This window comes from Sclerotinia sclerotiorum, genomic scaffold, assembly GCF_000146945.2.
Source record: "Sclerotinia sclerotiorum 1980 UF-70 scaffold_20 genomic scaffold, whole genome shotgun sequence".
Classification (NCBI taxonomy): domain Eukaryota; kingdom Fungi; phylum Ascomycota; class Leotiomycetes; order Helotiales; family Sclerotiniaceae; genus Sclerotinia; species Sclerotinia sclerotiorum.
In genome coordinates, this window is record NW_001820816.1 from 286,225 (window position 1) to 311,920 (window position 25,696).

The 25,696-nt window shown below is 41.8% G+C and overlaps 10 protein-coding genes across 10 annotated transcripts; 6 read left to right on the forward strand and 4 right to left on the reverse strand.

Annotated features, from left to right (window-relative positions):
• Window positions 1-950: 950 nt before the first annotated feature.
• Window positions 951-3,130, forward strand: SS1G_11833 (hypothetical protein; the record flags this gene model as incomplete). Its single annotated transcript, XM_001586754.1, has 3 exons — window positions 951-2,623; window positions 2,681-2,986; window positions 3,118-3,130. The coding sequence occupies 3 exons, from the start codon at window positions 951-953 to the stop codon at window positions 3,128-3,130; spliced, it is 1,992 nt and encodes a 663-aa protein (XP_001586804.1).
• Window positions 3,131-3,833: 703 nt separating this feature from the next.
• Window positions 3,834-5,551, forward strand: SS1G_11834 (conserved hypothetical protein; the record flags this gene model as incomplete). Its single annotated transcript, XM_001586755.1, has 4 exons — window positions 3,834-4,110; window positions 4,248-4,395; window positions 4,449-4,859; window positions 5,302-5,551. The coding sequence occupies 4 exons, from the start codon at window positions 3,834-3,836 to the stop codon at window positions 5,549-5,551; spliced, it is 1,086 nt and encodes a 361-aa protein (XP_001586805.1).
• A 412-nt stretch (window positions 5,552-5,963) lies between these two features.
• SS1G_11835 (predicted protein) lies at window positions 5,964-6,949 on the reverse strand (the record flags this gene model as incomplete). Its single annotated transcript, XM_001586756.1, has 3 exons — window positions 5,964-6,107; window positions 6,365-6,556; window positions 6,938-6,949. 3 exons carry the CDS (start codon window positions 6,947-6,949, stop codon window positions 5,964-5,966), a joined length of 348 nt encoding a protein of 115 aa, XP_001586806.1.
• A 973-nt stretch (window positions 6,950-7,922) lies between these two features.
• Window positions 7,923-9,076, forward strand: SS1G_11836 (hypothetical protein; the record flags this gene model as incomplete). Its single annotated transcript, XM_001586757.1, has 3 exons — window positions 7,923-7,946; window positions 8,036-8,431; window positions 8,480-9,076. 3 exons carry the CDS (start codon window positions 7,923-7,925, stop codon window positions 9,074-9,076), a joined length of 1,017 nt encoding a protein of 338 aa, XP_001586807.1.
• A 1,774-nt stretch (window positions 9,077-10,850) lies between these two features.
• SS1G_11837 (hypothetical protein) lies at window positions 10,851-13,147 on the reverse strand (the record flags this gene model as incomplete). The annotated part of the gene is made up of 2 exons (XM_001586758.1): window positions 10,851-12,912; window positions 12,978-13,147. The coding sequence occupies 2 exons, from the start codon at window positions 13,145-13,147 to the stop codon at window positions 10,851-10,853; spliced, it is 2,232 nt and encodes a 743-aa protein (XP_001586808.1).
• A 678-nt stretch (window positions 13,148-13,825) lies between these two features.
• Window positions 13,826-14,534, forward strand: SS1G_11838 (hypothetical protein; the record flags this gene model as incomplete). Its single annotated transcript, XM_001586759.1, has 4 exons — window positions 13,826-13,997; window positions 14,053-14,140; window positions 14,196-14,329; window positions 14,392-14,534. The coding sequence occupies 4 exons, from the start codon at window positions 13,826-13,828 to the stop codon at window positions 14,532-14,534; spliced, it is 537 nt and encodes a 178-aa protein (XP_001586809.1).
• A 409-nt stretch (window positions 14,535-14,943) lies between these two features.
• On the forward strand, window positions 14,944-15,901 carry SS1G_11839 (hypothetical protein; the record flags this gene model as incomplete). Its single annotated transcript, XM_001586760.1, has 2 exons — window positions 14,944-15,299; window positions 15,391-15,901. 2 exons carry the CDS (start codon window positions 14,944-14,946, stop codon window positions 15,899-15,901), a joined length of 867 nt encoding a protein of 288 aa, XP_001586810.1.
• Window positions 15,902-18,544: 2,643 nt separating this feature from the next.
• On the reverse strand, window positions 18,545-20,162 carry SS1G_11840 (hypothetical protein; the record flags this gene model as incomplete). Its single annotated transcript, XM_001586761.1, has 2 exons — window positions 18,545-19,995; window positions 20,072-20,162. 2 exons carry the CDS (start codon window positions 20,160-20,162, stop codon window positions 18,545-18,547), a joined length of 1,542 nt encoding a protein of 513 aa, XP_001586811.1.
• A 1,373-nt stretch (window positions 20,163-21,535) lies between these two features.
• On the forward strand, window positions 21,536-21,625 carry SS1G_11841 (predicted protein; the record flags this gene model as incomplete). Its single annotated transcript, XM_001586762.1, has 1 exon — window positions 21,536-21,625. The coding sequence occupies one exon, from the start codon at window positions 21,536-21,538 to the stop codon at window positions 21,623-21,625; it is 90 nt and encodes a 29-aa protein (XP_001586812.1).
• A 1,623-nt stretch (window positions 21,626-23,248) lies between these two features.
• Window positions 23,249-25,468, reverse strand: SS1G_11842 (hypothetical protein; the record flags this gene model as incomplete). Its single annotated transcript, XM_001586763.1, has 5 exons — window positions 23,249-23,292; window positions 23,391-23,416; window positions 23,915-24,512; window positions 24,566-25,161; window positions 25,383-25,468. The coding sequence occupies 5 exons, from the start codon at window positions 25,466-25,468 to the stop codon at window positions 23,249-23,251; spliced, it is 1,350 nt and encodes a 449-aa protein (XP_001586813.1).
• Window positions 25,469-25,696: the final 228 nt, after the last annotated feature.

The following is a 25,696-nucleotide window of genomic DNA, read 5'->3' on the forward strand; positions in this document are numbered from 1 at the left end:
AGAAAGGTGGGACAGGAAGAAATAAAAGAAATAATAAATACCTAACAATTGCCAACTACCTGACTACCTAGCAATGTACCTACCTATAGGCAGATTGGTAGCTCCTACTTGTTACTACTACTACCACCACCTCCTGCTATTTCCTCCATCCTACATAACATACTAGTCCACTTAACTGGTTAGCTCATCTCTCATCTCTCATCTAATTCATCAGTTCATGTTCCGGCAACCGTTCTTCCCCCCATCCCAAGTTCCCCTTCCAAATTCCCCTTCCCCTTCCACTTCCACTTCTCTTCTCTTCCCTTTCTTCTTTACCTTTACCTTGACCTTGCGCCTTCCATGCGGGAAGACACTCCTCAAGGGCCGGCCGTCTTGTGAATAATTGGAAATGTCGCTTGTATTGAATTAAATCCAAAACGTAGTAAATGATCAAAGTACAAGAAGTCTAAAATCCCCCTCTCCCTTCCAACCTCCCATATCTAAAACAACTCGTCAACTTTTTCATCTTGATTACTTCTTCCCTTTTACACCACATTAAAATATACAAAGATCTATTCAATCGATCTTTTATTCCATCGATACTTTTTGACTTTCTATCATTCACGGTCCCAAAATAATCCCATTAGATACCGACTAATCTCAATTATTTGTTCCTCTATCTTCTAGATCCCTCTCAACTCGCTTCTTATCAACCACCACCATTTCCGACTTTTCTCATCCACGTCTCAAAATTGAAGCTATTCAGAAAAGTTTCGCAACTCTCGGTACCACTACGAACGTTTCGCCAACAACGAAACACGGGTTACAAATCACCAAATCTCAAATCACGCAGAAAGGATCAGAATTGAAACACAAATTTCTTTCAAAATATCAAATATCAAAATTAGATGGTGTTGATAGACATTTATTAATAATTCAAATTGTAACGAATTTGAGTTCTTGGGTCAAAAATGTCAAATTCTCATGATGTTCGCGGGGGTTCGCCACAGATGGGTTCCAACAACAGTAATTCCGATTTATCATCCCCACCACGATCAAGTCCTGAGATGGATGATATGCAACTGCGTAATGATTTAAATAGCATTACAGTCAATCATTCCACCACGGGTGCTTCAACATCAGAAAAGCCTGCCCGCAAGAAACCAGTTAGAAAGCCCAGACCAAAGGCCGGAGATGCTAGCTCAGCTACAAATACCGACGCACCAAAACCTAAAAGAGTACGCAAACCCAGAGATCCCAACGCTCCTCCTGCTGCCAGATCACGAAAGAAGGCTACGCCTTCTGAAAATACCAATGGGGGAGAATCATCACGACAGACAAAAATTACCGATGCTCCTGGAATGCGTTTGAGTGATATTAATTTTAGTGGTCCTGCAACCCCACCAGTACAGAACGTCACGATTTCCAAATCAGGAGAAAGTGAGGCTATTCCCAAATCTTTCTTTAATTCCGCCCCACCTCAACCCCAACCTCAAGTTGCTCCACCACCGCCACCACCGCAACCACCGCAACCACCGCAACCACAGCAGCATCTGGCTCAACCTCAGTCACAAATGTCAACACAACAACCACAGACTACCACTCGAACCAGCGGTCAAAATTATGATCCCGTTAGATCTAATTATGATCCTGTGCGAGAAACACTCGTCAGCCACCACTCATACAATAATTCTCAGGGATCACCAATTCCGCCTCAAGTTACCAATCGCGCCAGTGCATCACCTTCCATCGCCAGTCTTGTCGACCCTCCCAATCAGCCATTGACCTCACCATCAGCTCATTCCTTCTTAATGCACCAGCAACGTCAACAAGATGGACATACTTCCTTACCTGCCTCCCCAATAGTTAATCGATTGGGCTTATCAACAACTTCTGATTCCGCTAGTCCTCGGACCTTTGCGCCAACTCCCACACTAACGTCACAACCAATGCCCGCTCCAACACCACCTCCCGCTCCAACCATGTTGTCGCAAAAGGAACCCCAAGCCCCCAATGGTAACTCGAATAAGAAGAACACAACCAACGGAGCCTCAGGAACATCAACTCCAAAGCCATCGACTAAGGGTAAAGAGAAAGAGAAAGAGAAAGACAGTGTTCTTCTTACCCCACCTCCACTCCCTGGTTCTGGTCTGATGCAGCTCGGAGGTAGTGATGGTACAGAAACTCGTGCTCCAACGATCGTTCTCGATATCCCCTTGAATGATGGTGAAGTAAATGTTTATGTCAACTTTGCTCGTATGGCCGAGGAAACTTATGGTTGGGATGCCTTACACCCTCGGTTGGCGGCTCAACGTGATCGACTTGCAAGAGTCGCCGCTGCCGGTGCAGCCCTGGAGAGAAATGGCTCAAGCAAGGAGAGTGGAGATGAGATGTCACTGGATTCTGAAGGAGAGGCTAGTAATATTGAGATGGGTGGAATGAGTGATGGACGTATTGGGACTGACGGGGGTACGAGAAAGGCCAAGCCGAAGAGAAAGACCAAGGAGGATGAGTACGACAAAGACGATGGTTTTGTTGATGATTCTGAAATGTTATGGGAGGAACAAGCTGCCGCTGCAAATGATGGCTTCTTTGTGTATTCGGGGCCTCTTGTTCGAGAAGGCGAGAAACCGGCACTTGACAGGTACGTGCTGTAAACCTCAAATGAATTTTTTTTACGTCAGACTAACTTCTAATTTAGGGGAGAGGGTCCAGCGAAGAAGCCTCGCACTCGAAAACCAAAAGTGGCTGGTGAGAAAACCACTACCACAAGTCGTACTAGTTCCGGCGGTAAAGCTTCTGGTACATCAGGCGGCGTTGGTTCTCGTGGTGGAACGACAGCAGCACGTAAATCTCGTATCACGAAAGCTGATCGTGCACGTATGGAACAGGAAAAAATGGAGCGAGAGCAGATGGGTTCGATGGGTTCTATGGCTGGTATGCCTGGAGGATATAATACCATACAACTTGCCCCAAGTTTAGGAGGAACACCCATGATTTTTAATCAGTAAGTGTTAAGTAATGGGATGATATTTGGCTGGGATTGATCGAAATGGTTTGGGATTTTGTAGAGTTTTTGATTTTTGAAAATATCATCCTCTTTCATGGGTCGAGATGGTAATCTTACCAGGCGTTCAGAAGGGGTGGTTGAGATGCATATGGAGTTACTGGCGGTTCAACGTTTGAGCATACAATCTTGGTTGTACATTAGAATACCTATCTTTGCATGACCGGATAACAGTTAGTTTTTGACTGTACAGTATATTGTAGCATGCAAATTCGAGATATTACAATACTAATAAATGTGTTGTGGAAGTGAGATCGATAGATGGTGATTTGACTTAGGGCCTTTGAGTGCTTTGAGGAGCTGGGTAAAAGCAGCGAATTTAACATATATCAGAAATATTCGAGACTTGCTCTTAGAAAATATACATGATTAATATGAAGCATGAAGGTTAAAATAAACTTCTAACTTTTGTTCCTGACGCACTTATCATTAACACTCTTGTATTACTAGTAAGTGAACCAATCAAGCAAAGCACATCAACATTAGTTCATTCAACTGTTGATAGGTATCAAAATACCCCTCGCTTAAAGCAGCACACGTCCGAGCATCGGTATGATTAATTGCATCACCATCCCTCCCGTTCGACAAATATTTACGAAATATTTCCCGTCGCATGAATCCCTGCTTGTCGCTATTTATTTACTTCCGTGCCATATCTACCCAAAACTCAATTCCCATTTCCCCATTTCCTGTCTCCTAAACCCCAATTGCAATTGTAATTGCGTTTCTGAAAATTAATTATAAATACAATATCACCATCCATATCCGACGCAAAACAACAAACACAATGGCAACACTATCCCCAGCACCGGCATCAGCACCGGTTCCAACACCCTCCGAAAAACCTAAACAGAGACCTAGTGCCCTTCGTAGCATCATTGCGGGAAGTACAGCCGGCGCGGTCGAAATCGCAATTACATATCCGTTTGAATTTGCAAAGACGCGGACGCAGTTAAATAGACGATTGCCGGAGAGTGGAAAACTTCCTTGGCCGAAGTTTGGGAGTGCTTGGTATGCGGGGTGTACGACGTTGATTATTGGGAATTCGTTGAAGGCGGGGATTAGTATGTTTTTCTTTTTTGGAGGTTTTGTTTTCGGGGTGTTTTGATGGAGGGTGGAGTGGTGGTTTGAGAGCTTGAGGGGAAGAGAGGGATTGAGGGGATGTATGATATAGAGTGCGAATATTAATACACAATCATAGGATTCGTCGCATTCGATCAATATAAAGCACTACTCCAAGACGCCGATGGAAAGATTTCAGGACCCCGAACTGTAATTGCCGGGTTTGGAGCTGGTGTTACAGAAAGTTTACTAGCAGTCACACCATTCGAAAGTATTAAGACAACTTTGTACGTCCCCATCTCTTCCCTCTCTACAATATACATATAACTAACAACCGCAGAATCGACGATCGCAAAAGCGCCAAACCGCGCATGAAGGGATTCCTCCACGCTGTCCCCATCATCGCACGCGAAAGAGGTATACGAGGATTCTTCCAAGGTTTCGTCCCAACCACGGCTCGTCAATCCGCCAATTCAGCCGTTCGATTCGGATCCTACACCTCTTTGCGTCAACTCGCACAATCGTATACCGCGCCCGGAGAAAAATTAGGTGCATTATCTACTTTTGGGATTGGCGGCTTAGCAGGTATCATCACGGTATATGTAACACAACCACTCGATACCGTCAAAACACGCATGCAGAGTATAGAAGCGAGAAGCCTGTACAAGAATAGTTTCCATTGCGCAAGCTTGATAGCGAAGAATGAGGGACTATTTACATTCTGGAGTGGAGCTTTGCCAAGATTAGGAAGGTTAATTTTGAGCGGCGGCATTGTTTTTACAATGTATGAACAGAGTATCGAGTTAATGGGCCGCGTAGACCCAGAAAGTAAATATATTTAGAATGGAAGTTGAGCAGTGAGTGAATGAGTGAGTGAGTGGATTTGAAAAGTTGGAGGAAACTGGAAAACGCGCAGGCGGAGAAGGATGCATGCATGCACTTTCTTTAACTCTATGCGCAGCGAACAAACAGAACAAACTTTCAAATTCCTCGTAGAATTCCGTCATTTACCTACCTTGTTTGGCAACCTAGCTAGCTTTTCTTTGGACTTGGACCTGGACTTGGATCTAGACCTAGAACCCCAGCATGGTATTATTTCTCGGTAGGAGGAGTGGAGTTTGTATGCTGTATGCTGTATGCTGTAGGCTGTGTGTTTTGTATGTATATAATTATGTGTGTATATATATATATAGATTGTTAGATAGCTATCTATCTGCACTTTTCCTCGCTCTTGCTCTTGCTCTTGCTCTTGCTCTTGCTCTTGCTCTTGCTCTTGCTCTTGCTCTTGCTCTTGCTCTTGCTCTTGCTCTTGCTCTTGCTCTTGCTCTTGCTCTTGCTCTTGCTCTTGCTCTTGCTCTTGCTCTTGCTCTTGCTCTTGCTCTTTGTCCTTTGTATTTGTCCTTGGGCTGGGCTTATGATAGAAGAGGAGAGAGGAGAGAGTGAGGAAGAGAAAAGAAATTTGGTATCTTCTTTTGGGAGTCTAAGAGATAGAGCTAGAGCTAGTAGTGTATGTAAAATTTAAAAGTTTGAATGGATTACTAGCTACCTACCTAGCTATGATCTGATCTGATATGTATGATTCCCTGTGAAACTTTAGTGGGGTAGAGGGGTGTGTTTGCTTTGGAATGGATACAGGACGTTCATTACGTTCATTATGTTCATATATTCATGTCCTCAGTCAACACACTAGGTACCTAACTAGTAATACAAATTTTATATTATCCCATCCCATCCCAATTCAAGTGTTTATATAATATAATCTTACACTTGGTTCTTTTTCTTCCCAAGGTCGTCATCATCATCTCAGACACACACTCACACACACGTACATCTCTCTCTCACACACATACACACATCACTGAAATCGCAAAGCTCCCTTCCATTTATTCACCTGCTGCTGAAACCAACTCCTTTTAGGCGCCTCTTCGAGTTCTTTGACGAGATCTTCGTAGTATGTTGGGTTGCTGGCGGGTTTGAGCGTTTTGGATGTTAGAGGGTACTAGGGGGTGGGTGTTAGTTTGGTTTTTTGTGGATGTTGTTGTTGTTGTTGTTGTGTGGTTCTAGGTTGGCTTTTTTTATATGTTCATCCAGTCCGAATGCTCTTTTACTCTTATTTCATGTATCATCTGTGTATCTTCCCTCCACTGCCCTCATCCCGTGCTATTTCTTTCCACATTCCCCCTTCACCTCCCCTTCTCCCTCCCAAAAACCAAATCCCAAAGAAACAGAAAAATCAATGAATAGAAATCAACGTACCTTCCCCAGATATCGATCCTCAAGTAAACTATAAAGCGCATTACATTGGCCTAACTCCCGCTTCTCGTCGAATTTGCCGGCAGCAGAAATTCGTTCGATTCTTCGACGGATGGCGTCTTGGAATTGGGCTTCGGGTCGGAGTGCGTCTTTTGGCCAGCGGGAGAGTGCGCGGAGGTAGTGGTGGTAGGCGGGCTAAGGGGGAGGGGGTTGTTAGATTGGGTTTGGAGGGGTATGGGAGAAAACGGGATGGAGAAGGGAGGGAGAGGGCAGGGTGGAAGGATTCCGAAGTGGATGGATTGGAGGAGTAGGAGAGGAAGGGGGAGGGTGCAAGCGGAGGCGACAGGGAGATGATGGGGTTGAGAGACTGAGGGATTGATGTGACGGGGAGAGAATAGAATGTAACAAGTATATATCTTGCCAAAAGGCATGAAACGAAGTATTCAAGTAAACATAACATCCACTTCATCTCAATCTAGACTTCTAGCCCCCAATTGCCTGACCGTGCGTATCTCGAAACCCCCAATACGAGCTCGGAAATTTGATCTCAAGGAGCCAAAGAGAAAGGAAACTTACCGATTGCGACATGATGTTTGAATCAAATTGATTGAGAGAGAATCAATTGGTTAATGGGGAAGATGGGATTGTATTGACCAGGAATAAAATGAATAGATTGGATAAATTGAATGAACTACCGGTAGATGATTTGAATAAACTAGATGATTGGAATTGAAAGGATGATTTTCGATGGATTTTCAATGCAGATATGCGATTGGGGGGTGGTAGGTACATTATGCGGTCATTACTTTTCAGAATTAGAGTAAGGCAAAACGGGATTCATTTTTTAGTGGATACGGTTATAATGCGGTTGTAATGCTGTGTTAGATTTGGGTGTTTTTATATGGAAGAGGGTGTGGGTTTAGTATGGGAGGAAGTCGATGATTTGATGGCATGTGATTTGTAAGATTTAAAGGACAGAGGTTAGAGATGATTGTTTAGATTCAAATCTTGATTCAAGAATGACAGATGATACCTATTGAATGTCAATCATATAAAAGAATAATTATATATTCATTTCACATTTATATACATACCTCTTACTTAAGGCTTTACTTAATTCTTTCACACATTCTTACATTCTCCATACAATCCATAATAAATTCCTACTATCCCCTATTAAAAATCAATCCCTATTCCTGCTGTGCCCTTCATCAAAAATATCGATGATTTCTAGCGAATGAATGTGGCGCTTACGGAGTTATTCTAAGTACAAGCTAACAATCAATCTTGCAACCCCATCCCACATCTCAAACAAAGCCGAAAGGACTGACTACCTGATTACCTGATTACCTTGACTACCTACTTATCCATCTACACGACCTTTTTCTCCCTCTTCTTAATCTCCTGACTAAAACTACCTCAACCACCCTTCCTTTTCTTCCTTTCACCTACTTCACGACCTCTTCTTCTTTTTTCTAACTCTTTACATTCATTCATCACCTTCAAATCTTCCTCCCTTGGTCATTTTCATTTTCTTTGTTTCTCAGATACCGAATTCATTATGAGTTCACAACGATATGAGAGGGTGCGTAATCCCCACTAATCCTCGCCACGATTTGAGGAGTGGATATAGTGGTTAATGTATGAAGATGAATACTAACATCTTTTAATTAGGTATCTGCGAATGATGAAGATACCCCTTCGACACCTACATCCCCTCCACCATCCTTCCGATCGCGAGGCTCTTCCCCCTCTTCACGACATCATGCAACTCCCGTCGATCAAAATCTAGCGGATACATTTGGTGATGATGGATCTGATGATGAGGATAATGATGGAGATGATAGACAACGATTAATGCGTGGAAATCCTTCTTCGTCAACGGAGCGACTTACGGAAACGTCGGGTGATGAGAATCGACCAGCTACTCAAAGAACAATCACAGCGGTACCGACGTTTGTACCGCCGACAGGTGGAAGAGTTTATGGTGGTGGTTCGGGATCTGATGGTGTCTTTGCAAATTTAAGTGCTAAGCCTGAGAGAGGTGAGAAACAAGAAGAACATCCACCTGTATGTATACCTATCATCATATTGTACACTTATGCTGACATAATATAGACATATGAACAAGCCGCAGCAGACGCAGCTCCACCATATTGGGAAACGACAATTCTCGCACCCGGATTCGGCGGATTAGATGAAGTATATGTCGAAGGTCTTCCCGTTGGATCCTTATTCTCCTTTATCTGGAACGGTATGATATCGATGTCATTCCAACTCGTCGGTTTCCTCCTTACATACCTCTTGCATACTACGCACGCCGCGAAGAATGGATCTCGCGCTGGTCTCGGAATTACACTTATACAATATGGTTTTTATATGAAAGGCACAAATAATGTCGTTACACCACCATCAGGAGGAAATGATGCATCATATGCTCAACCTCCTGACGCAAATAGTCACGATTTTGACCCCGACAAGGTTAACGCAGCCGCGACAGCAGGAATGGATTCTGGAAATGGTGGAATCTCGGATATTGCAAGTAATGAATGGTTTGCATATGCACTTATGATAGTTGGATGGTTTATCTTAATTAGAGCTTTCAGTGACTTCATCAGAGCGAGGAGACATGAACAATTGGTATTACAAAGTCCAGATCGTGGATTACCAATACCGATAATTGCAAGTGGTGAAGAGAATGAGACGATTGTCTAAGGGATAGGTTGGAATGGAAAGGATAGGATGGTTGATATGGAAACTGGATATGGATATTCATTCACACGTAAAGAGTAAAGAAGGTTTACCCTAGGAGTTTATATGGACAGGATAGGGTAGGAAGGATTCAAGAGGAAATGGGAGATAAGGGGAATTACTTGAGTAAAGAATTCCTGTGATTGCTTTAAACTCCTTTTTCTTTAACGGATAACTTTTTCTTTTTGAACTTTTTAAATATCATCTGGTTGGACAAGCGGGCGTTAGATAATCTCATTCTCCTTTTCTTTTGTGGGTATGATGTGGTGTGGTATGGGTGTGCTTATATGGATATCATTGTGAGCTAAGTCATATGGAGAAGAGAAGAGGATTGACTGATTGAGTAGATAGATGAGTGGACGGACGGATGGATGGATGTTCTGAAAGTTAATGAATATGTGGAATATATACATACAATGTTGAGACAGAATCAGATGTTTGACCTTTTAAAACTTGACTAAAACTTGATTTGGAATTTTGGATGGTATGTTTGGGGGTTGTGTGCACTGTGTGTGGATTTTTGATCTTGCTTGTGAGTGTGTGGTGTTTTGTGGATGTTTTTGGATGGGTGGGTGGATGAGTGAGTGGATGGGTGAGTGGGTGAGTGAGTGGGTGAGTGGATGGATTTCTTTCCATTGCGAGATATTAGTTTTGGTTGTAGTTGTAAGGGAGGGAGGGTATGAAGGATATAAGTGGGAGGAAATATGAGAGGTGAGAGTATAGATGACGAGATGAAGGAGATGGAGCAGATGAATGAGATAGGGAATTCATTTTATAAGAAGGGATGAGGGAATAAGAAAAGAGAAAAGAGATAAGAAAGGAGAAAAACCAAAGTCAAAAAGCAAGAAAAGAATATCATATGATTTTAATTAATAAGAATACAGTAACTTTGCTCAACGAAAGGAATAATTCTTCCTGGGTTTGAAAACATATATACTCGATTTTTATAATCATAATCGTTATAGTCATCGCTATGAGTTATCTATTTTGTAATCAAATATCCAAAGTCTAATATCCAAAGTCTAATATCAAATATCAAATATCAAATATCAAATATCAAATATCAAATATCAAATATCAAATATCAAATATCAAATCCTCACTGAGGGAGATGCACATCAGAATTAAATCAAGAAGTACCTAAATAGAAAGCAAAGAGTCGGTAAAGGGGGAAAGATATAATTTACTCCTACACATTCATTCATTATGATTTCACTAATACAACATCTTCAATCTGCACATGTCATGCCATATGTACTTAAGAATATATATCATTTTGGATTCTTTACCTCCTCTGCTCCCTAGTAAATACTAATCCTAACCATAACAGCCTTATCAAAGGCTCAAAAACAAGAGCAACACAAGAGGATATCGTTTTCGTTTTCATCACTACCTTCATCCTCATCTATTTAATCATCTTTCCCATCTTTCTCTTCCCCAATTGGTATTGAGAAACACATAATGGATCTTTGCTTCTTTATTACTCCCAACACCAAACACTCTTTTGCAACCATTCCACTCCACAAATTTGAATTAATCCTTTATTTCCGTGATTCTCATTCCAAAACCCAATAATTCAGCAAATCTAATAGTAACAACTAATCCACTAATTCAATAATATATGCTCTTTTTCTTCTCACTTCGGTAGTTTTTTTCGTCACCTTGTGGATACGTGGATTATTCATCATGTTGAAGGAGTTGTAGTATGATCATGTCCGAATGTGTTATGATGACATCCTCAACCGGCATAAACAAATCGCCCTAAATTGAGGCCCAAACCTAATCCCTTATTTGACTTTTCTTGAACAGGTGACAATGGCTCTTCCTCTCCCTCGCTATCTGGTATAATCAAATCCTCACTACCCTTCTGGTTCAAAGCAGCTACCTCAGTGTCATCAATTGGAGGCAACGGGACGGATGCCGGTTGAACTTCTGCTGATCTTGACTTTTTCTCTTTGGTGGCCCCGGGGAAAGGAACGTTGGATTTTCGAAGAAAGGCGATGGGACCGGCGGCCAGCATGGGAGTCATTGGAGGTGTGGGTGGTAGCTTGAAGCGGTTATGTGCGGCAGCACCTAGTCGTTGAAGAGGCGTGAGAACAGATTTGGCAGAGGTTGTGACGGATTTCTTTGTAGCTCTGGTGTCCAACTTTGCCGAAACAGGAATCCTCGACTGAAACTGTGTGGAAGTGGACAGTGGAGTTGGGAGACCTTGACTGAGGGTAGTAGTCTTCGGTGTTGAAAAAGTTGAAGCATCCAGAGAAAACCTGCTCCTAAGGTCGGGAAGCGGGGTGGACGATTCAAGGATTGGAGAAGGTGGTTGTTCAGATGAGTTCCTGCTGGTGGTAGATGATTCGAGATCAGGGACCGTAATTTGAGAGTCTTCAGTCTGATCGTGCTGACTAAAGGTACTCGTACTTTCCTGGGAATCATGAGTAGATTTGGATGAAGCCTCTCTGAAGATTTTGATCTTTGGCTTTCTGGTTGTCAAATAGTTATCAATATCTGGAATGCTCATCATAGCTTCTTCAATCGAATCATCCGAGAAGATGGTTATATCTTCCTTCTGTTTATTCTTTCTCTTAGAGACCTTGGAAATACTTGGACTGTCATCTTCAAACCCATCCACAAAGAAACGGCTTCGACCTAGCTCCACTTTCTGACCAGTTCCTGGTGTTTGAAGTAATGAATCATCCTCACAAAGTCGTGCACGTTTTGGTGGTCGAGATTCAGTAAGCGAATTCACTCTTCTTCCAGTCGATCTGGAGCTTCGAGTAGTGGGGTGAGGAGGCAATTGAGGTTCTATTTCGGTAGTAGATCGTTGTAAGTATGGACGAACCGGCTCAGCAATCCACGGCCCTGAATTACGAGAAAGAATCTCTTGTTGACTGTGAGAAGGTTGAAAGCAATTGATGTCAAGCTCCGCAAGAGGGGTTCGCTTAGCTTTGAAATATGTATCAATGGAAACACCCTTCTTCAAGTCGCTCGTAGAGACAGATCTCTTCGACGCCGTAAAAGGATTTGCCATCTTGTTTCTTCGTTCAGTCACAATGGGTTGTTTCGTGATAGGATTCAAATCGCCTTTTGCAACCCCTCGAGCAATCTCCGGTGAAACGTCGTGTCCAATAAATTGGGTTTGATCCTCCGTAAGTGGAATACCAGGTTGGGTATGGAGGACTAATTTGAGAGTTCGCGGACAGAAAACTCTTTGATGTAAAAAAGTGAACTCGGCTTGATAAAAAGATTCAAGGTAATTTTTCGGCACATGAAATTTCCCGTCAAATTGAATCATTCGAACGACTTTTTCGATAGTCTTATGCTTCCGAACTAGCCGATAAGCTGTCTTTAGCCCTATATTGCTCATGCTAGCTAGATAATCACAGCCACTTAGGATTGCCATCCTCCGAAACTCGGCATCAGACCAACCAGTTAAGTTGACATCTTTGCAAGCACAAAAATCTGCCTTGTTGACTTCGATGCAGTTGCCGTACTGATCCAACTTGGTTAGAAGACATTTAGCACCAAACACCAAAAGATCAGAGTCTTCAGATAGTATTCCATCGATTATGCCTTGTCGTTCCAGGTAAACCATTTGGGCATCGGCTTCATATGGAGCGACAATATATTGTACTCCCATCTCTTTCAACTCATCAATTACATGGCGCGCCATCTCTGGGGTCACATCAACCGCTTTTTGAAATTCCAGGTATGCTTGGGAGGTCTTTCCAGCATTCAATAAGTCTTGTCCAATTCGTTTGCTATCCTCCCGGCGCTTTTCTCTGTCCTTCTCTGTTGCAGCTTTACTTGGCAAATAGTCTCCATCGAATATCAAGTAGGGAGTGACTCCAAAATGCAACAGCATTCGTACCCGGTGCATACAATACTCAACATATCTGCTTTCTTGTTTAGCATATTTCTTTCCTCATTGGGCCCAGGCTCCATACTTTCTTGTCGGCTTTCCCATAGCAAGATCCATAGCACATGATACTGTCCCACGGTGTAGCCAACCATAAGCATCCACCCCAATGGTTTTGCCATCAAACTTTTTCAAATTACATGGCTTTTGAATGGATTTGAGCAAAGGGAGAAGGCCTACAAGTGGTTAACATGAGAAGACCTGAGTGAGTAATCATTAGAGAATATATATGTACCATTGATCCCCATGTCGACGAGAGTATTAGTAACACCAAACAAACAGATCAACAGAGGAAGACTCGAGGAACCATTAGATTTTTGAGTGCATGTACAGTGCTATTAATCCGTCGTAGAGCGGCGAGGAAATGATGAAACGAATGTATAATTCAAGACATAAAAAGGAGAAAGAGCATGCTATTATTTATGAGGGACCAATGGCCGTTAAAGTTATCGTAAGTTGTCGTAAGTTTGTCGTAGGTGGTCGTGAAGATTGTTGATATCAAGGATCGGATTGAGGTTCAAATGTCCCCTCCCAATTAATTAGTAAACCTGCATGATAGGATGAACGCGTATGGAAGGCGCGTCGAACACCCAGGAACTTCCTTTTCCTTCACTAGGGCAACCACTGATCAACATGATGTCTGTGTGACTTCATATCCCTGCTAGCTCAGAAAGTAACAAGCGGGGAATTTTGGCGATAAAGATTCCGATATTGGAAAAAAAGTTTAAGCAACCACAGTACTCAATTATTTCATCAAAAATATAAATTACTACTTTGCTCAATTATCTGCCCACTTCAAAATGCCGAAAAGTCTCAAGAAAACCTCAAAGCATATCTCCAAGAAGAGAGGAGGAGAAGTCACAGCTTTACATGAAAATTCTCGGGATTCTCGCAGCTTAAGAAGAGCAGGAGGACGAGATGATAAATTGGAAAGAATGGCAGCTGAGAGAAAGAGACATAATCGTCCTATTTGTATGCATTTCAACAATTCAATAATTTTACGAGCTTCAATTGACATGTGCGATAGTGGAACGAGCTCTTTATTTCCAAGAAGCCATAAAGAATAATGGTGTGAAGCCACTCGAGCTCGATGCGATACATAACCTCATCAAAACGTAATAGATCCCTGAAGAACGCTACCTTCAATATTATATCTAACTATATACCCAGTTTTGTTCACCAAAATGATGAAGAGCTTAATGCTTTAAAGAAAGAGCGCCGTCCTGGTCGACCAGCGAGTACAAGAGAGGATCTTCTGAAGATTAAAATAGCTGCGGATGAGAAGGAATATGAAAATGGATTTTGTTCGTCAATCCACTTCTGTGCGATCTCTGAGCCTACAACTAACAATATGCAGACTTACCAGACCTCACCGATTCAGATAATGTAATGGCTTTCGCGTTGTGGGAGAACTCGACATGGTCATATCTTAACACTTTGAAATGGGTGCGCTTATCGAGCAGTGGGCATATTCAGGAAACTAAATTCCCACCTAAAGGATCTTCATGATTGAGTCAAAGTGAAATGGGGGCGTTAGTGGAGTTTGTATCAATACCCAAAATTGCGGGAGCAAATTGTGGATGATATTGTCTAATTAATGCTACGAGGCTGTGTGTTTAGATAGAGCTGATATATTGAACAAAACTACAAGATAGTGAGATTAGAATGAATAATAGAACATATTTCGAGCATATATCATAAGCAATTCTCAAACCAAAAATAAACATGTGTGACAAACAGCCTATGAAATCATACAATTTTACTCAATACAAAAGTCCGGATCAATCATTTTTCCGGCAGCAAAAAAGTTCCCTCAGAGGCGAGCTCAAGAAACCAAAGAGTGAAAACTTCCAAACAACAATTTTATCTCTCATAAGAAAATCTTCAATTCAAAATAAACAGCATAAAACCAATCACCATGCTTTCCCTCCGTACTCTCACCCGTTCAGCACCACGAGTTGCTCGCAACTTAACTACCACCGCCATCAAAACCGCGACCCGTCCGTCCCTTCTCCAAACCGCTTTCCCCGCCTCAAGACTTCAATGCGCATCTGCATTTTCGACATCTAGCATTCGAAGCAAATCCGCGGCTCCAGAAAGCGATGCCGAGTTAGTAGAGAAACTCGCTAGCGAGATTCAAATGGAGGAAGATATGAAGGCTCAAGAGGAAATTCCTACGAGTGTGAAGGATTATATGGAGAATGGTCCTTTTGAGATTTTGGATACGCCTGGGCAGGAAGAGGTTGTTTTGACCAGAAGCTTTGGTGATGAGAAGTATGTTTTTATTATCTTTTCTTCTATTTGTCCCATTTTTCATCCTGTCTTTTCTAAAATGAAACAATCACCCGACTGACAACGAACCTAGAATCCGAGTTACCTTCTCCATCGCGGACCTCAACGCCTACGATCCCGAAGCCGACGACTTCCAAGACCGCGGTCTCCTCGACGAAGAAGACCTCGACCCCAGCAAACCTGAGGACGTGGACGGAACCGAAGAAGCCTCCTCCACCTCAGACTCGACCCAAGGTTTTCCAGCCCGCGTAAACATCATCGTTGAGAAGAAAAACAAAGGTGCCCTTGCCATTGAAACTGTCGCAGAAGATGGCATGATCGTAGTCGACAACGTATACTACTACAGTGACGCATCGCACGCCTACGCCAAAACCACCGAAGCTGCGCATCAGCGTCAAGATTTGTACGTTGGACCTCCTTATGGAAATTTGGATGAGGATTTACAAGTCTTGTTGGAGAGATATTTGGATGAGCGAGGAATCAATCAGGCACTTGCCATTTTCGTCCCCGATTATATTGATATGAAGGAGCAGAAGGAGTATTTGAGATGGTTGAAGAATGTTAAGGGATTTATTGCAGCATAAGCTTCATATCATATCACTGATTTACTGCTACACCGTTCTATATCCACGACGGACGGACGGATGGATAAAAAAAGCGTTGTTACATGAGTTTTACTACTACCTATTTTCACTTCCCTTCAATCTTGTCTTCTTTCTCTCACATTTTTTCTTACTTCATACCCTCTCCACTCTACTTGCATCATGCACTTTCTGGCACTGCACTATCACACCATACCTATTACCTACTTCTAGCTAGGTAGGTAGGTAACTACACAAATTATTTATGTATATTATCCCTCAAATAGATAGATAGCATGACTATCACGACCGTCACGTACAATACGATTCAAATCAATACGATATGATGGATACAAATGCAAGCAATCTATGTTAATATTATCGATTGGGGCAAGGAAAAACGTCTGGACGAGATACGGAATTCGTTGAATAGTCTCCTTGACGAATAGGCAAGCAACCTCCTATTTGGCCAATTCATGCCCATCGTCTCCATCAGATGATTCTGTAAAGAGAAGCAGTTAGAAGCGCAAATTTTCATCATTTCACATAATCAGCACCGTGCATGACCGCAGCGTTTCGCGTTAAGACCATGGATACGAGTTCACCGCAAACAATGCTCACGCTCTACCTCCCGGCAACGACTCCTCTTCTTATACGCTCCGCCTCGAGACAATTCATACAAATATGCTCATTAGGGTGGGGATTTCTTACCATATAGTCCTGGAAGCGGTCCAGGTTATTCCATTATCAATGGTCCCGTTCCAGGAGCTCTGAATAGGATCATTGCAATTGGTGGGAGGATATACAGCTTGCAGCGCAAACTGAGGGGAATTCAGAAAAGGTGGAGGATAAGCAGCTTGGAGCTGAATTTTCTACTTTAGATTAACCAGAGAGAGAATAGGAAGAAGTGAAGTAATAATCCATGAAATGGAAAGAAACTTCTAATTTCCCTGCGCACCGTGGTCGGCGACGGATTGAAATTTATGAGGAATAGATATATCTAAGCTTGAGAATATATGCTCTACTTAATACTACCAGACAATTTCACTGAATGCTAGTCTTCATTTGCGACTCTGATTCAGATGACATTTGAGAGAGAGAGAAGTCTATAGCTTTTTATTGATGTCAAAATCTTATATGAAAATAAATATTTCTAATGAACAAATTAATTAATTAAATTCTTTTTTTCTTTCTTTTCTTTTTGGTTTTTTAATATGTAAAATAAATAAGCAATTATGTGAGTAATGGTTTTAATTATCATTTGATTTCATTTATTATATTGTAACGATACTGTACTGGAGGCAGCGGCTGCCTAAGGTTTCGTCTGGTTGGTAATTGTGGGTTAAGGCTTTATCACTGGTATTCACTTGGAAGTGAATTCGTTACTAGATCAAGTAGAATGTTGGTAAACTAATTGATAACTAAGTTGAGCACGAAGCTCCTAGACTATGAAACTATTCTGACTATATACTATCGATTTTCTGACTGCTAGCAGTGCTAGCATTCATGTAGGTGCTAGCCCATGCTAGCTGGCTAGCAGAGCTATAAAATCACGTGATTATACTTTTCACATGACACTAATCCTGCGATGGTGAATCGTGACAATAAATCTTATATAAATTGAAAATCATAATTTCAATCTTTAATTTCTCAATCAATAAAATCGTTAAAAATTTGAAAATTTCAGAATCTTTTTATATCTATATAATAGTATAATAATTAAAATTTTAGTCAATTTCATTCATCAATTATTGAAATATTAATTGATGAAAATCGTGATTTTTGGTGTAAAAGGGTGGCCGAGATTAGGGGTGGCCGAGAAGTGGGGTACTAGACTTATCTCATTCTTTTCTTTCTTTTTAATCCTTACCCTCTTTCATTCTCACTCTCAGTCTACCGCAATCTCAATCTTAATCTCAATCTCAATCTCATTCTTACTATTCTGATTCTTACGATTATCTGATTTACGTTAGGTCATTCAATCATCCCCTCGCTTCGCTTCTCTTCTCTTCCTTCCCCAATACACTCCATCCCTTCCTTCCCCAATACACTCCATCCCTATGCACTCTCCAAATCCATTGCAAGCAAGTGACCAACCAACCATACCAAATTCCTACCAGACCAGACCAGACCAATCCATACCATACCCGCCAAAACATAGATAGATCGCCTTGCCGACTTGCAGAAAAGCGAGGTAAGGCAAAAATGTAAAGAGCAAAAAAACAAATGTAACAACCCCGCCACGCCATGATGCATGAAAAGAGCATAAAGACAGGTAGCTAGAGTAAAAGAAAAATAATGCGCCGCTTTCTTATGAATATGAGTCCATGCTTTGCTACCCCGTGCCGTAAAGGAGTGTCTAGGCTAAGAAATTTCAATAACGTTCATAAAATGAAGAAGATATCCGGTGCATTTATGACTAAGCCATTACAAACGCCCAATGATGCAAGGGGAGAATTTGATGACTGTACAATAGACATTTGAAGTCTTGAAGTTGATAAAGAAGGCTCAAGTTGGTCGATAGAACAAATTGTTTTACTCGAGAATGTTTTTTGCTCTGGCTAATAGCCCATGAAGATCCCCACAGATTTGCCAAGAGGTCTCATTTACTGAAGTGAGTAGAAGAGGAGCCTGGATAATATGTAATCAGAAGCTCGTGCTCCAAGACCATGCACCAGTGGCAAGATTGTCGGCAGTATCTGCTAGCAGGATGATCCGACGTTTGTTACAATAAGATGTCTTGTCCATAATTTCAACCTTCAACTTTTGGGCTGCAAGTTCCTGAACTGGTTTCTCAAACATTTCCGACAAAGCCTCAACGGCCATCTCAAGATCCCTTTGATTATCCTCGAACATTTCTGTAAGATTATTACGTTGAAGATAGAAGGCAAAGGCGTAGGTCCATTTAAGAGTTTGACGGCAAGTTTGTAAAGCTTGACTGGCGGAATTGAGATATTGAACTTCAATCCAAGATAATCCCGAAGCGGATTGAAGTTGAATCATCTTTTTCTCTGTCTTATGATAGATATCCTTGTCCAACTTTGCTGATTGTTCATGATTGGCATATCGATTATAGTAATGAAGGTAACGTTCAAGGGATTTTCGGGAATTCGCCTGAGCATCTCTGGCTTCGGAGCCACTTTTCTCTTCATATCTATTGCAGTTATACCAGCTCGTTCCATGCTCCGACCATAATCCCATACACATCCAACAGAATTCATGTTTGCACTTTCGACAGGTCATATGGTTGCACCCTCCGTTCTTCTCGATGGTAGAATTACACTTTGGACATTCTTTTGTGTTGGCGGAAATCCAATTGGCGGTTTCAGAATCATCCGCACACTTTTTCAGCCATTTCTTGACCAGTGTACAAGGTGCAGGTTGATGATCTGCTAATATGCAACCGAAACAGAAACGATGCTTACATTCACATGCAACTGTTGGGACAACTTTATCAAGATCCTTCTTCTTGATAGCACACTCGATAGCATTTTGACAATCCGGAGCAGGGCACCATTTCAAGAACTCTTTGTCTTCAACGTATGTTCTCGTGAGAAGTTCGTGATATCGTGACTTCAAATCTGCAGCAACAAGTAGATCCAGAGAATGACTATCCATAATTCTTCGGCATCCGTCGTGTGGACATTGAATACGAGCTGCCTCTCCCTCCTCCTTGATCTTTTGACTCAAGTATTGATTGTAGCAGTTAACGCAGTATCGATGCCCACATTTCATAGCAAACGATAGTAATCCGGCTTCATCCTCGCAGCAGATGTCGCAGACAAAATCTGGTATAACCTCAAGCTTCGGTGGCCCTGATTTACTTGATGCTAAACCAGCATCGTCAAGAACCTTTTTCGGACGATCCATGTAATCCTCGATCAAGCGTTCTTTATTCCATCTGAAGTGCCTCAAGAGGATAGCAGCGTCTTCTTTGCGAATATCGAGTATCATGTTGACTTCATTAATAAGTTCGTCCTGTTGACTTTGAATATCTTCGGGACGGTGAACTTTGTAATTTATATCGAGTGACTTCTTTTTCTTCTGCGTATCATCCTTGAAGCTAATATCGGGTGCTGATTCTTCGAATCCGAATTCTACATGCCCCCAAAGATGTTAGTACTTGTAAGTGAGGGAATTTGTTGCCAGATAATTATGAAAGTATAGCTTTACCATCCTCCGACTCCTCTTCATTTTCGCTTTCGCCCATAAGAACATCATCCTCACTTGATGCTCCAGACATGAAGTCGTCCTCGGAATCCATACTGTTGCTGTTGGCTTGTGGCGAAGGAGGGACTGTGGGTTTTTCGGAAGACGTTGAAGTAGCTGCTGCTGAGGCGATCCGTTTGGTGGATCGATTCTCGTCCTTATCTTTGTATGGTATCGCCTCAGCCGCCTTTCTCTTTTTAGATTGGGAAGAAATGGTGACTGTGAATGAGTGCTTGGCTCGTCAAAGGCGACGAGGTCCTAGGCACACAAGGCTACCGAAGAAGAGTAATTTCGGTGTGAATGACGCTCAAAAGCAACGGGTCAGAGATGGCGTGTGATTGTTGATGTATGTAACCTAACCATTAAACAGAGAAGTGGTCAAGGATTTGGGAGGAGGAAGGAAGTAAATAGAGTAAAGTAGTGATGGGATGACTCTGGATGATGTAGAAGAAGGAAGTTGGTAAGGGAGGGATTGAAAGTGTGTGTTTCAATGAACTCAGATTTAGACAAAGTATGGAGTTGCAAGTTGATTCGGGGTTGTAGGTACAGTAGTGGGTTCTGCTGAATTGTCTGACTAATAAAGGTTAGACATCCAGGATTTATAGTAAGATCTTACTTGATTATAGTGTTGGTTTAATAAGTGTTTGCACTGTCACTGCCACTGCCTTGAATTGAACTGAGCTGTTATCTAATCAACAAACCGACTGAAGGCAAAGTACAGTGCTACCCTATTTATTACTAGTGTGTTCTCAAGCGGCTCAGGTGCGGGTCCGGTTGTACCGATGTCCGGCGATTGAATGAATGACTGACGGGACGGTACGAGTAGCTTCAAATTGTGTGGTACATTTTATAAATATGTATTACTTCTTAGATTTCCAAATATCAAACTTCATATCCTCAGCAACACGATATTATGGAGAGAAGAACAACATACAATACAGCAATACTCAATCCCCATATATCACTCTGGATGCAGCCAATGATGATGAGCCAAGCAAGTATGCGTCAGATACTCCATTTTGAAGCTATTCATCAGTTTCGTCGTCATACATACGTAGTAGCGTCTTGTATAATATAGTAATAATAATTATGGTGGGTCGGATTTATATCCTCACTTCAATGTTATCCATATATATACAGGTAGCTGGTTTGGGGATGGGAAATCGGACATCGGGGATGAAATTGTCAGTCCAGGTCAAAGGATCTTGTTGCTTCAACTAAATCTTACTGATGTGACTATTGAAAGCCGTTAAATACCTGTTATCTATCCAGGTTTATATTTTTGTAAGTCTTATAGTAAGTAACTTGAGTATAGGTAGAGGTAGAGGTATCCAGAATCAAACTCAATACACCCAATACATCTCCCCCTCTTCTTCGACATAGATAGTTCTAGTTCCAGCTCTACCAAATCATACAGTTCCTTTCACAATGACTGTTCGAGAAGCAGGTGCTTCGATCAAAGCTACTATGGGTACACATAGAGGACAATTACTTAAAGAAGTGATAGAAGCGAACTGAAGGTCCCGGAAGTTTCCTTTGCCTAGTTTATTGGATTCAGTCAGTCCAGTGAGAGGGACATTTGTGGCGCAAGATATGCTCGAACCACTGAGTCTTGGTAGATGTGGCAAGGGAACATGGCGGTGTTTTGAAGTTTTATACGGAATGTGTTGGTAATCAGAGACGACGATGGCGTTGTAGCCAGATTGAAAGATCGAGAAAGTGGCGCTGTATCCTCCATTCGTGCTGAGTACTTGATAACCGTTGATGGGAGAGTAAGTCCCATCCGAAATCAACTCAATATCCCAGTATCCAGCCAAGGTACAATAGGATACCTACTCAACATCCTTTTCCACGTAGATCTCAAACCCAGCCCCTAGTAAATAAACGGGAATTTTCCATCTGTATGATTGAACGTCCTGAGTTCAGCGGCACATTCACATCTATCTATCAACAACAACGATCGCTAGGTCTTTCATCTCTCATATGATCCTCAAAAGACGAGAGAGCTTCAGAATTTACTCTCGAGAAATGTAAAGAGTTTCTACGTATTACGCTAGGAATCCCCAATATCGAAATTGAAATTAAGAGTATTCTCCCCTGGGAACCGAACCTTCTGTACGAGTAGCAGACCAACTACAACATGGACGTATCTTCCTCGCCGGTAATATGATGCAGCGCACTAAATACCACCATGGGGAGAACAAGGAGCACCTGTATCACGGACGTCCACAATCTAGCTTGGAAACTCGCTCTAGTCCCTAACAAACAAGCGAGCCAAAAACCTCCAAGAAACATACAATACAAAACGACAGCCTGTAGACAAAACAGCAGCAAATATATCAGCAAGTGTGGATCCGATAAATGAGGAATGATCTCAATAATATAAATCTCTAGAATACCGCTGTTATAATAGGATTTTACAGGAGAATAGCTCCCTCCTCAGATCACAGACACAATCTTACATATACAAGCAAAGCAATATGCATTGAAGATACCACCCCACTCAAGACTCAATATCTACATATAAAAACCCTAGAAAATACCGCCAATCTCATCTTAAGCTTCTCACTTAACAGAGGACCAGGTAATTAGTAGTAGAATTAGAACACCCCATCTATAATCTATAAACCCTATACTAGGAAATCTATGCATCCATCCATCTATACATATATATATACATATATACATACATATCTCAACACTCGCTCTATACATACTAGTAGAACAATCCCATCCTAATATCCTACCTAAGCTCATCTTATCCACAGAACACTGTATCGCAGCCATGAAACTTTTAGCGAAAATAAACACACGATGTTTATAAAATTATAACAGTCTTATTAGTACAGGAAGGAGTAAATAAATAGTGATTTTGGTAATATAACATATTTTAATATAATAAAAATGAGACATTAATATTATTTGAAATATAATATAGTGATGTGTATTACATATGTATATATAACGATGGAAGGTTCAATATTAGACAATTAGTATGATTAGATATTATAAATAGATTTATTTATAATCTATATAAAGAGCTAGGAAATAGGGATTGAGAGCGGGTGTAATTGGAAGTTGTGATGAGTAGGATATTGTGTTCAGCGTGATGAGATTTGGATTTGGATTTAGAGGGTGATGTCACGATTCACCATTAGGATTGATGGTGTTACGATGGTAGCAAACTGATTAATTAGGAGAGCTTAGGCCTTGTGCAAACACGATCAGATTTCATCGAATTAGTATGTGATCTTGGTCACCTGAAGATCGTATGCGCACGCACCATCAGAAATCACGTGATAAGGAGCCCTAGGAGCTTCGTGCTCAACTTAGTTATCAATTAGTTTACCTACATTCTACTTGATCTAGTAACGAATTCACTTTCAAGTGAATACCAACTGATAAAGCCTTAACCCATAACTAGCAATCGACGAACCTTAGGCAGCCGCTGCCTTTAGTACAGCATCGTTACAGGTGAGTTTTGAGATATAGGATAGTAAGTATCATGTAGGATTTTGGAGTTTGGAGATGGATGGGGTAGTGGATACAGGGTGGAAATGTTTGGGTATTTGGGTAATCTTAGATGATTTTGTTATTTTGTGTAATTTCTCCACTCTTAGGTACTCATAGATAGTTATATAATCGAGAGATTCACACCTGTACTTCTTTACTCACTTGCTTATATATTTGGACTTTCCAATTTTCGTAAGTAAATATTGAAGGTTACACACTAAAATTCATTAAATGTATATATATATTTATTTACTCCATAAAACCAACTCTTACTTCCCCCGCCAGTAAACCTACGATTCCGCAGCCAATCCACTCGTAATATCCATCACACTAACCGTAACCTTATTAGTAGTAGAAGGCGGCAAGATTCCACCACCCGCAATCAACAAATGATTCTTATTACTCTCCAACACTCTCAAATGTCTCGAGTAACTAGTGCCTTCTGGCGTTTTTACTGTCTTCCACGCATTTTCAGCCCCCAATGCCCTGTTTACGAATACTTCGCTGCGGCCGCCACAACTTACGATGAGGGTGCCGTTGGTACCACCGATGGGAGTCCAGGTTACATATGGGGAACCGGTAGGTTGGATACCATTGTTTGTGATGAGCGGGGTACCGAGGGCGGAGAGGAAGGTGAGTGGGGAGGAGGAAATTCGGTAGTAGACGGGGAAGAGGTAGGTGGATGTGTTGTTTACGGTGGGACCGCCGCCATATTCGTAAGTCATGATGTACTTTCCGTTGGGGAGTTGGGTGATGGTGGTCATTCCTGGACGAGCGGTGTAGGTTGAGTAGTGGACATCATCTACAAGGTCACCCCAAGTAAGAAGATCGGAGGAAACGGTGTGCACAAGTTTTTGGCCATATAGTGCATCACGTTGGTCGGAATAGTAGACTTTTGTTGGGTTAGTATTTATAGTGGTTGATATAGACTCTGGGAGTACTTACGAACGATCTGTCCCTTGTATGTAAAAAGGAAAGGTTCCCAAATAGCGGGAACTCCATTATCAGGAGTAGCTGCACCACCATTCGCTACTGTCGATACATATTCCCAAGTATATCCTTGATCCAAACTAGCATAAACATCAATTTGAGTCTTACTCAAATCCGTTGGAATGGAATTTCCAGTTGCAAGAATAGTACCAGCAGGGTATTTTCCGACTTTCTCTGTCATCGAATATAAAAATGGTTGATATCTCAATCCCCATCCATTAACCTGATCTGTAATATTCGAGATATGTTTCCATGACTTTCCACCATCTGTACTCTTGAAAATGGGGAAGTAAACAAGAGGAGGTTCGGGACTGTAGTTTTCCCATGTAGCTAGGAGAACACCACCTGGTAATTCGACTGTTCGTGCATAGAGAACACCAGGATCAGTCCAATTAGCTCCGGGGGTGAAAATAGTAACATCAGAAAATGTACTGAAAGAAGCAGCAGGAGCCGCAATAACCGTCCCGAACACCGCGGTGAGAAGAGCAAAAGAGAAGAACCTCATCCTGAGTATAAAGATGTAGATGTAGATGGAAACGCAACAAAAACAACTGGAAAAATCAGAGAAGAATCACGACTTTATACTCTTCACACCGCGTACCCATGTATCTCCATCTTGATGCACTTGACTCACAACCAGGTACTCCGGAAAAATACCCCGCATGAGAATAGTCACCACTGGGAACATAGCTCGCATAGTAAACCTTCAATATGAGGATAATCCCATGTTCGTCCCCGCAAAAACAGTATGGAGCACGCTGGCTAACAATACGGAACAACAATACGGGACTGGCTCGCAAGAAGGTTTCTCCAGTGCACCTCGAAGCGCACCAATGGGAGGACTGCGCTAGCAATCATGATGGCTGATGAAGAAATTATACTTGGCGTGGAGAAGTTATCGTATGAGGGGAAGCTTGGGGAAATATAGATTGATTGCATGTGTGATAATTGTGTTGCACTGCTGGCGGTGAAATTGTTTGTCCGAGGTTTATATTCTTGGAATATGGAGCTTGGTGCCAAGATATATTTCCGTACGTAGAGTGAAATGGTGCATTTGCTGCTAAAATGTCATACGACTCGAGAAAT